Here is a 13,225-nt window from a genome sequence, read left to right as displayed (position 1 = left end):
CACATACTTCTGTTACCACAAGTCAACAGACTAAGCATTTATCCTAAACAACGAGAAGTCCTGTAGCACCTTATAGACTAACAGATTTATTGGAGCATAAGCTTTTGTGGGCAAAGACCCACTTCATCAAATGCATGTTACATGTATTTGATGTTTAACCAGATTAAGAATGGCAAAGATTATGAAAAATAGAGAAAAAAGTTTCAATTATATGATGAGTAAACTCTCACTGATTAACAGGATTAGCTTTGTTTGCTGAGGCTATCAAGCTGGACTGGAAGGAAGAGAAGACTGCTTCCCAGGACTTTTACTGACATGCAAGGTGGTGGTGTTTTGTTTGTTTCTGTTGTTTTGTTTTGTGCCAGTTACCAGATGAGGAGAATCTCCAGTGTTTCTATTCCAAGCATCTATCTTCTATTTTTCTGCTCCAGGACCATCTTCCTATTGGTTTCCATATTTCTTTTGGAGAATTTTGCTGAAAACAGTTATAATGAACTACTTCTTATAGTTGGGACTGAACTCTCTCCCTGTGATTCTTAGAAGAATTTAGCAGGGAAAAGGAAGTTTAGCAGTAACGACGGTTCTTCGAGGTGTGTTCCCCTGTGGGTGCTCCACTGGAGGTGTTGGGTTCATCCCAGCACTGCAGGTCAGAGATTCATTAGCTGTGGTTTAGCCGGACCGTGCATGCACCGGTTTAGCAGGACCTTTGTGCCATTTCTGAGGCTGCGTGCAGTCCGGCTCCCACCAGTTCACCCTAACTGGGTATGTCTGAAAAACATAAGAGAAGACTCCAAATGGGGAGGAGGGCGGGTCGTGGAACACCCACAGAGACACACACCTCGAAGAACCATCGCTACTGCACAAGGTGAGTAACTTCCTTTTCTTCTTTGGGTAGTGTCCCCGTGGGTGCTCCACTGTAGATGAGTACCGAGCTGTCGCCTGGTCTACGGAGGAGGGATCAGAGTAAGGAGCTCTGTGCTGTGGAAAGCACAGGTGATGCTAGCACCGAGTCCCGGACAATAGCGTCAATTGCGTAGTGTTTGGAAAAGTCATGTCCGAAGACCAGGTTGTCGCTCTTCGAATATCTTGTAGCGATATGCCTCGGAGGAACGCTGTGGTTGCAGCTGTCGCTCTGGTGGAACGTGCATGTATTGAGGCAGGTACTGTTCTATGGTGTAGCAAGTAGCAACATACAATGCATTTCACAATTAGCTTAGAAATATGTTGTGATGATAACGGCCGACCCTTAGATCACTTGTCCATGCATAGTAGAAGGCGTGGTGATTGTCGGAAGGGTCGTGTTCTCTCTAGGTAAAACGCTAAGGCCCTCCGAACATCTAGCGTATGAAGTCGAGCCTCATGACATGAGGCATGTGGTTTGGGATAAAAGGTAGAAAGTATTACTGGTTTGTTAATATGAAATTCTGAGTTCACTTTCAGAAGGAATTTTGGATGTGGCCGTAATATCACTCCAGTATTAGTAAAGAGAGTGTAAGGTGGGTCAGCCGAAAGAGCTGCGAGTTCGCCAACTCTTCACACTGAGGTGATGGCTAGGAGGAAGACAACTTTCATGGTAAGTATGGGAAAGTCACAGGTGGCTATTGGCTCAAAGGGTGGACGGACATGTAAGAGTGTCCAAGATTAATTGAAGATCCCAGGGTGCTGGGGGACTTCTCTGTGCAGGATAAAGATTTGTGAGTCCCTTCAAAAATCTTTTGGTCATGGGATGGGCAAATACTGAGTATCCTTCTATTGGTTGTCCGAAGGTGGAGATTGCCAATAGGTGGACCCTAATAGATGGTATGGCAAGACCGGAGTGTTGAAGGTGTAGTGCGTAGTCCAAAATACAATGGATTGGAAGAGTCATAGCGTCACAGCTGTTGTCACTGCATCAAGAGTGGGATCACTGCCACTTATAAAGGTAAGTCTTTCGCGTGGAGTTGCATCTACTGTGCAACAAGACATGCTTTACGTCTTGAGAGCAGATGATCACTGTCTGATGGAACCAGCTAGAGCCAGGCTGTAAGATGTAGTTGGTCGATTTGAGGGTGTATCATAGTTTGCCCGTGTTGTATCAGGAGGTCTGGGCTCTCCGGTAAATGATACGGAGGTCGTAGGGACATTTGTATTAGAAGCTGGAGCCATGTTTGTCTGGGCCAGTACGGAGCTATGAGTATGACTGTGTCCCCATCTATGATTATTTTCTCCAGTACTCTCAGAAGAAGCGGAATTGGGGGAAAAGCGTAGAATAGCCGTCGGCCCCAGTGCAGTAGAAAAGTTCGAGTTCGGTCCGAGTCCTGCTCTGGAGCAGTACCTCGGGCATTTCGTATTGATGTACATACCAAATAAGTCTATGTGTGGATACCCCCAGCGGCAGAATAAAGTGTGCCACGCGTGGGTTCAGCTCACACTTGTATTGGGGAAAGAAGTGTCTACTGAGCATGTCGGCGATCATATTGTCCTTGCCCAGCAAGTATGTTGCAACGATGTTGACCCCATGGTGAATGCACCAGTTCCATGAATGCATGGCTTCTGAAAAAAAGGACTTTGATCTGGCTCTGCCTTGGCGGTTGATATAATATACTGTGGTGGTGTTGTCGGTAAAAATCTGGACCATGTGGTGTCGAATTTTGGGCAAAAATACTTTGCAGGCATTGATTACTGCCCTTAGCTCCAGTAGGTTGATATGCTGGAGTGCTTCTGCCAGGGACCATTGTCCTTGTACATGTTCCCCTGTGCAGTGTGCTCCCCATCTGAGACACACGTCTGTAGTAATTTGGATGTCTGGTTGAGGACGATGAAAGGGGAGACCTGTAAGCATGCTGGCGATGGATGTCCACCATTTCAGGGGATGTCTCACCATAGTGGGTAATGTGACTGGTCTATGAACATCCTGGTTGCCCAGCCAATAGATTGAAGCTATCCAGTACTGCAGGCATCGGAGATGAAGTCTCGTATACTGTATCACGTAAATGGTTGCTGCCATACGGCCCATGAGCCTTACACAGGTAAGTATGGTGACTTTTGGACTGATAGAGATGGTGTGGACGAGAGCCTGTATTTTGTTGAATCTGGCCATTGGAAGATAAGTCCTCGCTGTTGTAGAATCTAACTGTGCACCAATGAACTCGAGGGACGTTTGCGGAATGAGCGAGGATTTCTGAATGTTGATTATGAGACCTAGGCTACGTCTACATTGGCAAGATTTTGCGCAAAAGCAGCTATTTTTGTGCAAAAACTTGCCACTGTCTACACTAGTAGCGAGTACTTGGGCAAGAACACTGACGTTTAATGTATAAAATCAGTGCTTCTTGCGCAAATACTCTGACTCTCCCGCTCAGGGATAAGCCCTCTTGCGCAACTGTTCCTGCACAAGAGGCCAGTGTAGACCGGCAACATCAATTTCTTGTGCAAGAAAACCCAATGTTTAAAATGGCCATCGGAGCTTTCTTGTGCAAGAGTGCGTCTACACTGGCACGGATGCTCTTGCGCAAAAGCACATCTTTTGCGCAAAGGCACATGCCAGTGTAGACGCTCTCTTACTCAAATACTCTAACGCAAAAACTCTTGCGTTAAAGAGTATTTGCGCAAAATCTTGCCAATATAGACGTAGCCCTAGGGCTGTAAATAAGTCTCTTCTAATGCGAGTGGCTTGTAGTGCTTGATGGTATGAAGATGCTTTAATTAGCAGTCGTCCAGATATGGAAATATCATGATGCCCTGGCGATGAAGATAGGCTGACACTATGGACAGAGTTTTGGAGAAAACTCTGGGGGTGGACGAAAGGCCAAATGGGAGGACTTTGTATTGAAAATGATGGTTCTCTATGGTGAACCTGAGGAAACATCTGTGTGCAGGATGTATTGTGACGTGAAAATATGCATCTTGTAAATCGAGAGACGCAAACCAATCACACACATTCAGGGCTGGCATAATAGAAGCTACTGTCACCATCTTGAATCTGTGTTTTTTGAGATGTCAATTGAGGCTACGGAGAACCAGGATGGGTCTCCATCCTCCTGATTTTTTCTTGGTGAGGAAATATCAGGAATAAAATCCCCTGCCGCGGAATTGTTCTGGTACTCTCTCTACTGAACTAATAAGTTGAAGCACCTCCTGCATGAGGAGAGTCTTGTTAGATGGGTCCCTGAAAAGGGTTGGGGGTGGGGGAGAGGTGGGTGGCAGAGAGAGAAGGGGTATGGTGTAACCTGATGTTATCAGCTTTCAGACCCAGCAGTCGGTGGTGATGGCAAACCACCTTTGTTGGAAGTGCCATAAGCGATGGTGAAATAGCTCCCGGGTTTCTGATTGATGTGTTAGAGGGATGGTCTGTAGTCCCTCGACTATACCGTCAAACTGGCTGTTTATTGTTGTGCTGGATGGGTGCCCTGTTCGATTGTGAGCGTTGGCTTTGTTGTCGAGGTTTCCCTCTTTGTTGAGGTTCATATCGTCTGAACCTAGGATTAGCATAGGGAGTAGGCCGCTGTCTGTAATAGGGGATGTATCATTTTCGGTGGTATGGTTGCATGTTTATGCCAAGAGTCCTGGGCATTGTCCTAGAGTCTTTTCCAGAGTGCAGCACTTGGTCGGTGTTAGCCACAGACAGACTCTGCCTATCAAATGGTAGGTCCTCTACCTTTGTGTGTAGATCTTTCAGTACGGACGCTATCAGAAGTCAAGAGGAACACCGCATTGCCACTGATGTAGTGGTGGTACAGGCCGCTGTGTCCACAATATCTAACGAAATTTGCAATGCTGTTCTCGAGGCCATATAACCTGCTTGTACCACTGATTTCAAAAGCTGACGTTTTTCTTCTGGCAGATGTTCGAGCAGTGTCACCAACTTTGCATAATTATCAAAGTTGTGGTTGGAGAGAGGTGCCGAGTAGTTTGCCATTCATAAAGTTAGCGTAGCAGATGAGTATACTTTTCTTCTGAAAAGATCTAAATGCTTGGCATCCTTGTCTGATGAGGTGTTTTTATATTGAGGGGTCTTTGATCATCACTGAGCGGCATCGACTACCAAAGAATTTGGCTGAGGATGCGTGTATAGAAATTCCATCCCTTTGGTGGGGACGAAATACTTTTTATGTGTTGCTTGGACAGAAGCTGGGGTCTGCCAGATGTCATCTGCAATTTCCAATATTGCTTTGTCCAAGGGGCAAAGCAAGCTTGCTTTTCTGTGAAGGTTGAAGGTTCTTAAGTAGTCGATGCTGTTTATGTTGCATCTCCCCTAAATTTTGTTGTATTTCCTGAAATTCTGCCACGCTTTTAAACCGGTCATGGAATTGTTTGATGTCATCAACCGGGGAAAAATCTCCAGGAAAAATTGCATCATCCGGGGATGAAGAAGACTGGTCCACTGGGGACCGTGTGTATGGTTGAGCATGTTCTGAAAGAGTTTCCTGCTGCTCCAGTTGCTGTACTGTTGGAGATGCATCCCCTGAGGGGGTTGGAGGCCTGGTGGATGATTGCAGCGGTGATAGTAACCTGGTAGTACTGCGTGAGTGCCTTCGATGATAGTTTAGAGAAGTAGCCATACAAATATCGACGGGAATAGTAATCCCTGCGGTGATGATGATATCTGTCATGTCCATGGTAAGGAGAATAATAATAATATGGTGAGTATCCCCTATGCGATGTGTGGTGGTATCTAGTGTAGGAGGATCTCATAGGTGACCTTGGGGAGCGAGATCTTCCTCTATGGTATGTTGGAGAGTGTGGCCGCCTGTGAAAGCATTGCGGAGATGGGGAATACCGTGGCGAACCCCTCTGGTCTGGACTAGGGCGGTTTTTGCGTTGCATAAGGACTGTGGTTGGTGAAGGTGGTGAAGAAGGTTGTGGAGAAAATACGGCCGGTTCCGGACTAGGAAATGGTGGTGTTATTCTCCTAAATTTACGGGTAGCCTTCCACCTTTGAGGAGAAAGCCGCGTCTGAGGTATCAGTACGGGCTGTCCTCTTGAGGTTGGTGCCGGGGCCGGACGGTGAGGCACTTGTGTAGAGGGAGGCACCACTGGAGACAGCGCCACCAGGGACGGCGCCGCTGGACTCAGTGCAGTGTGAATAAGTGCCGAATGACTTGGTGCCATGTGGGTCGGTGCCACATGATTCGGCGCCATTGAACTGGCCATAGAACTCGAAGATGCTTGAGGGCTCGGGAACGGAGCCGGGGATGGTGACCTCGGTGCCAAAGTCGGTGCCATCCTGTGTGCCTTCGGTGCCAATTTCGTCGGTGCCACTGACCTTTGTTTGCCCGGCGTGGGTGCCAAATTGGCTCTAGACGCTATTGGCGTCGCCTGTGCCACCTCTCTATGTGAGACAGGGCTTGGCCACCGTACAGCTCGTTTTGTGTCTATTAGCCTGGGTGTTAGAAGATAAGCTGGATGTGCCCGGCTTGTCAGCCATGCTAAGCCTGTGGGCTGGCGGCCGTCCTGCGGTCATAGGGCTCGCAGATGAGTCTCAGCATGTTGTAGTGCCTTGCTGAACAATAACATTTTCAGGCACATTTCGGGTCCCGTCTCGTGCGCGCCATCAACTTTCAGCAGTGTGGGCATTTCTGAGGGATGCGACCCTTGCCCAAACACTTGATGCAGCTGGCATGGCCGTCTGACACCGGCATCGCATTGTGGCATGTAGAGCACTTCTTGAAACTGGGGGAACCCGGCTTTTTTATTTTTTTTATTTTAAAGTAGTATAACTATGTACAGATTAACTAGGTAGAACTATATATATGGAAAGAAAAAAATACTTTTTTTTTATGTTAACAAGTGAAGCTATATCTAAAACAACTAAATAAGACTAAAAACTAATTATAGCTAACTAATTCTAAATTTTTTCAGTCAGGGTAAGGAGAAGCTGTTCACTCCACCTGAGGCCGTGAATGCTTAGGAGGAACTGGCAGGAGCCAGACCGCACGCAGCCTCAGAAACGGCACAAACGGCATGCGACGATGCTGCACATGCGCAGTCTGGCTAAACCACAGCTAATGAATCTCCGACCTGCAGAGCCGGACGAGCCCGACACCTACAGTGGAGCACCCACAGGGACACTGCCCAAAGAAGAATTTTTGAATTTTCCTATATTCTGTTCTATATTCCTATATTCTATACTATTTTCATGTGTGGATTTCAAGTATCCTTTCATCAGAAAGCACAGGACCTGCTTTAAGGAGCTATTTGCTGTCCAGTGTCCGAGTCACATTTACATCCTAGAAATATGACAGAATATACTGAGACAGTAAAGCAAGGCTGTAGCCTCACAGGAAAATGTATTCACGTGTATTCTATAAAGGATGTGGTTACTGTTATCTCTCATTATGAAGAATCTTCACCTGGTTAAGGGCTCTGCATAGGAGATCAAACGTGTGCCACAGCTGCTTGCATAGAAATAGTAGCAGATTCAAAACTCTGTTACAAAGTGAGCTTTCAAAGAAGGCATCTCTGCATCTGCCTTTGAGATAAGAGTCAGATTCCCCTTCAGACCAATAGGATTTTATGAAATCTCATTTGATGTTCACAAATGCTCTTGGTTTTAAGTGAGACAGTATCACTTGCCTAATTATCTTCTCTGGATAATTTTGACATAGCAGGTTTGCTTCCCCTTACTTCAAGTTCTGTTGCAAAAAGATTTTTTTTCTAGCTTGATGGGTAGTGCAATTTCAATGGTTTTTTTCTTAGATTTTTATTTCAAAGTTTCTTCTGTCTGACATTTCTCAGTGTTTGGTAAAAGTCCAGGGTCTTGTGTTTGAAAATGGAGTGCCTTTAAAAAATTAAACTAGTAGCAAGCCCCATTTACCTCCGAGGAAAAGAAAATCTCTTTTAATCCCTATGATCCCCTTGACAATCTTGTATGCCTGTTTGTCCAGGCTGAGAGAACCCTCTTTAGTACCAAAGTAGGGACTGAATGAGTTTTGGTAAAGTTATCTTTAAGAAGAGCTGTTCTTATAGAAGTGGAAGTCTTCACAATTATCTCAGTCTCAAATGTAGACAGATCATCTAGATCAAAAGTGCAGCAATTTTGCAAATGTAGCCTTCCTGATACCTGTAATGAATGCTTGCTGCTGAAAAATGCTTTTCTGGAATTTTGCTTGAACATTATTTATATGCCAGGGTTTTATATAGGGATGTAAAATCGTGTTTAATCAATTAACTGTTTAAATGTTATGTTTAACTGGTTAACTGCTAACTGGGATCCTGCAAGCAAGGGGCCGCTCCATCCTGCAGAGTAGCATGGTGGGCCCGGCCAGTCTGGAGAGCTCCTTCCCTCCCTCTCCCTACTGCACGGGAGGGGGTGTTGCTCCAGCCCGGCTGCTATTTAATTTGTTACAGCCCTAGTTTTATGAAGATTTCCTATGGGCTGAGAATAAGTCTGGCAAAGCTCACCCTTTGCCAAGAAAGAGAGGGGAGTTTCAGGATTAATTTTGGCTTTTTAGGACAGTATTTGTTTACCTAGTCACATGTAGAGTGGCAAAGGGGCACTCAGTGAACAATAATTAGAAAACTCCAAATGTAAAGTAATATTTACTCCTTCATGCAAATTCCAAATAGCATCAGACTGTATACTCTTTCCATAAATTATGAAAAAAACTCACCAAGACAATAATAACAAAATAAGTTAAAAAAAAATAAAAAAAATAAAAACTTTGGAAAACAGGAGCTATCTACCCTGATGCAGAAGACAGAACAACTGAAAGTCAAATGCTGGCTTCCATGTTCTGCAAAGAGAGGAGAAATGCAGAAGTCAGGACTAATGGAGAGGATATGAACTAGATTTGGAGACTTTAAAGTTCATTTCTATTTTAGTACATTTAATCTACAGAGTTGAACACAACTGCAACACTGAAATACTGAATTAATATTCTATTTCCCCACAAATAGACTTGGTTCTGGTATTTTTAATAATTCTAAGGGCACTATTATTTGCATGCCAGAGTAGTGTCTTTTTAAGTATTTCAGTAGAGATCTGCATTACAAAAATATATATTGATTACTACAGAGAAAGAGAGATTTTTGCATAGAAATGCTCATAAAATACATCCCTAATACCAAAGAGGAAAGATTAAGCAGATGACAAGTATCTTTAATTCACTGACATGACTAAAAATCCAGAGCAAAAGAATGAGTGAACACATTAACTGGGAATTAAGTTATTACCAAATACCTTGAGATGTGTTGCCCGTTTGAAGGCTTTATTGCAAACATGGCAAACGTGAATTCTCTCCTTGCCGTGAACCTCTTTACTGTGGTGCATTAACATTGTAGCTGAAGAAAAGGTTTGATTGCATTCAAAGCACTGGTGTATACGGCCCTCTTTTTCTACTTGACTGCTCTTAGTCAGGTTAGAAGAAACCTCGGCCACCTGTAACAATTTGTAAAACAAGATCATACATTCAAAATTGGAAGGGGACACTCGAAAACCAACAGAATGGTTTTTTCTTGTTATATACTCTAGTCTGATCAATGTAGTTTCAAATGAGTCACATGAGCTGGGCACTATACACACACACACACACACACACACACAAATAAATAAATAAAAATTAACAAGATTATATGGACATATAAATTTATGTTTGATCATTACTCTTACACCTTTGGCAATTTTCAAAAACTTGATGATTCACTAGACACAGGCAATATCTGAAAAGTGTCTGTTGTGAATTACATATGTACACAAACTATCCTTGAAAGCGTAAGAAAAAACACAAGATGTAATCAATCTCTAGTCTTGGGAGACTCCATATTGAAAGAGACTTTAATAAGAAATATCAGGTAGGAGATTTTTCCATTTCTCATGATGTCCTATTCCTCCCCACCTCCTTCCCCTATGTATTTATTACTACGATAGTGAGAAGTAAGACTTAGCAAAAGTAATTTGGGGAGAGAGGGTAGATTTTAGAAAAACCAAGTCACATGAGTGGCCACTGTGGCAAGTGGGAGAGTTGATCCATAGTTCAAGATCACAAAGACCAAAGAGGGGGTCAGGTAATGGGACAAATGGGATATCAACATGGAAACTGAAGTCATGAAAGAGGATTAGAGAGCCAGATGAGGGGGAAATACAGGCATCAAAATCAGGAGAAAGGTCAGGGCAGCAGAGGAGAAGGAACCTGAAGGAAGACAAAAGTCTAATGAGTGCTGCTTGAAAGAAAAATAGGACAGAATATAGATGGTCTGCAGAAAGAGGAGGAATCTGAAATCTCCAATAATATTCGGGGGATAGGATATGTAGCATGGTAAGAGAGAATAACATCCCCATACTACAACACAACTTCAAATATCAGGGATGTAGGGAATAGAAACAGGACAGGACAGGACTGTGCTATTCCTTTGTAGAGGAGTGAAAAAGGGAAGACAAAAATAGTGGAACCAAGGTAATGGAGGACAACTATGGTTTGCATGCTTGCTAGAAGCCAAAAATCAAATAAGTAGTGAGGCAATTAAAAAGATCACATTAACTGCAGAAAAGTTAGACCAATTAAATTAATTGCATCAATTGTGGAAATTAATTCAGGCAAAAATTATTAGGTGAAAATTTATTATGAAGAAAATAGAGAGAAATGAAACAGTTAAATATATGGAAAACTAAGTGATCAACTGATGAATCAATACGCAAAGAATGTATCAATTAAAGGACAATTAAATGCTCAGTTACTTAAAGAGCAGCCCAATAAAAGATTAAGTCACTAAGACACAGCTGAGAGGTATCTCCACACATGGTTACTAACTGAAACTTTCACCACTGAAAGATAACATGACAGACAGAGAAAGATAAGTAAGATGCTGAGATATATTTCTGAGGTCCTTTAATCTTGTTCCCTGAACACTTTAGGGACAGAAAAGATGGCAGCTCTAGTCGATTAACTCTGGTTGGGTGCAATGCAGGGGTGGCCCGTGAGCCTAGGCGAACTAGGCAGTTGCTGGCCTGGGCACCCAATGGTGGGGGGAGGGATAGCTCAGTGGTTTGAGCATTGGCCTGCTAAACCCAGGGTTGTGAGTTCAATCCTTGCGGAGGCCATTTAGGGATTTGGGGCAAAAATTTGTCAGGGATGATACTTGGTCCTGCTGTGAAGGCAGGGGGCAATCTCTAGGGACAATCTCCATTAATTTATGTCATGGCCATTGACGGCCATGCCAGGGGGGGAGGGGCACCAATCGCGCTGCCCACCTGGGGCACTAGCTGCTGCAGCAGGCCTCGGGCCGCTCCTGGTGCAATGTGCCAGTGGTGGGCACAGAGAAAGGTAGTTGTGAACAAAAACCAAGATTTTTCCACACACAAATTGCCCCAACCAAGTCTACTGTTCCCAGTGAAACAGATTTTAATGGAAGATCTTGGGCACAGAGAAAGACCGATACCTGGTGTAGCTAGGTTCAGGCCATTGGCAGCCTTGAAGATTAGGATCACCACTTCTACACTATTTCAGTTCTGAGACATCTCCTTATTTGGCAATTTACTATTTTGTGTTATAGATTTCTTAAAGATTTTATCTCTTCAAAGAAACAGTGAAATGGAACAGTCTTTTCTGCTTATATCTGAAAGATAAGTATTACTTTTTCTGCTTTTTTGTAAGAGTATGGCAAGAGGATTAATAAATACTACTACTCACTGACATAAAACTCAGAGTTGTGTTTTGCTGCTCATTTTTTGTTACTTTTAAACACCTTTTTGTTCCTTGTGGTGTTCCATAAACCACATGTAGCAAGGAGCTGCTTCTTAGGTGAATAAGACTTTACAATCCCAAATAGGGTTACCAGATGGTTGAAACAAAAATACCGAATACTCCCTCTCCCCCCCCCCCACAAAAAAAACAGGAAAAAAAATCTGTTGAAGGGGGAAAAAAGGGGAAGAGACCAAAGTTGTTGAGGACTTAAGCCAAAAACAAAAAATAAAACAGCATTAAAACAGCATGTTCCCTTTAAGAGTGAGTGCAGGGATAGGACCAGGGGAGCGGTTGAGCACTAAGACCCAGGGGAAGCACTGCTTCCCCTAGGTCTTTTGGCCAGCAGCCATGAGGAACCAGGTAAACATGGAAGCTGGGGTCAGGGGGTGGGGAAGGTGTTGGGGGCCAGAGGAGGGTCGGGGGGCGGGATGGGGAAGGCCAGGCACTGAGTGTTTGTAGGGTTGCCAGGTACCCTGTATTTTCTCCTCCTGGCCAGGGAAAAATTCAGAGAATACTGGACATCTCAGGTGTCCGGTATTCTCTGAATTTTTCTTTACTGGACAGAAGGCGAAAATACCGGACTGTCTGGGTAAATACTGGACACCTGGCAACCCTACTCCCAAATCCAAGCTTTATATTAATTTCAGAATAAGAGATGAAATCCAAATGGGATAGTACAGGCAGTCCCCGGGTTACGTACAAGATAGGGACTGTAGGTTTGTTCTTAAGTTGAATCTGTATGTAAGTCGGAACTGGCGTCCAGATTCAGCCACTGCTGAAACTGATCAGTTTCAACAGCGGCTGAATCTGGACGCCAGTTCCAACTTACATACAGATTCAACTTAAGAACCCCAGGCATCCCCAAGTCAGCTGCTGCTGAAACTGATCAGTGGCTGATTCCAGGAAGCCCAAGGAGGGGCTTCCTATAGTCAGCTGCTGGTCAGTTTCAGCAGCGGCTGACTTGGGGATGCCTGGGGCAGAGCAGCTGGGGTGCTGCTGGGTTGGTCCAGTAGCGCCGCCGCTCCTCGGCACTACTGGACCAACCCAGCAGCACCCCAGCTGCTCTGCCCCAGGTGTCCTGATTCAGCCACTGCTGAAACTGATCAGCAGCGGCTGAATCAGGACTCCTGGGGCAGAGCAGCTGGGGTGCTGTCGGGTTGGTCCAGTAGCACCAAGGAGCGGTGCTGCGGCACCAACTGGCAGCGCCCCACCTGCTCTACCACAGGCCCGGGGCTTTACTCCACGTCTCCCTAGTCTGCTGGGGGGGGCGCACTAGCTGCATCCCCTCCCCCCCCCAGCAGACCAGGGAGACGCTGAGCAAAGCGAGGAGGACCCGGGCAGGACCACGGCGCTGATCTGGCTCTTCTCCCCCCCCAGCAGACCAGGAAGAGGCAGAGCAGCTTTTCTCGCCCCGGAGGACGGGGGCGGCGGGACTGGGTGTCCGCCGCTCCCGTCGTCCGGGGCGAGAAAATCCCCGTTCGTATCTGCAGATCCAACATAAGTCGAATCCGCTTAACTCGGAGACTGCCTGTACTCCTTCATACTTTTTAGAGCAAAACCAATGC

The 13,225-nt window shown here is 45.0% G+C and overlaps 1 protein-coding gene across 21 annotated transcripts in view; it reads right to left on the bottom strand.

The window, feature by feature from the left end:
- The window catches only part of ZNF236 (zinc finger protein 236), a 221,643-nt gene that overhangs the window by 78,596 nt on the left and 129,822 nt on the right, over positions 1–13,225 (bottom strand). For 19 of the 21 annotated variants that reach the window (XM_075921084.2, XM_075921086.2, XM_089776337.1 and 16 more), the window contains one exon: positions 9,161–9,358. In XM_075921084.2, coding sequence (XP_075777199.1) covers positions 9,161–9,358 — 198 coding nt within the window. Of the gene's footprint in view, positions 1–8,678; positions 8,715–9,160; positions 9,359–13,225 lie in introns of those variants that run through there. The other 2 variants (XM_089776349.1, XM_075921088.2) reach the window with 2 other exon arrangements.

The sequence above is a fragment of the Pelodiscus sinensis genome, chromosome 2, assembly GCF_052426305.1.
Source record: "Pelodiscus sinensis isolate ZL-2025 chromosome 2, ASM5242630v1, whole genome shotgun sequence".
In the NCBI taxonomy this organism is placed as follows: Eukaryota; Metazoa; Chordata; order Testudines; family Trionychidae; genus Pelodiscus; species Pelodiscus sinensis.
The sequence above is the reverse complement of the archived record's forward strand: the minus strand, read 5'-3'. Positions and strand labels throughout refer to the sequence as shown.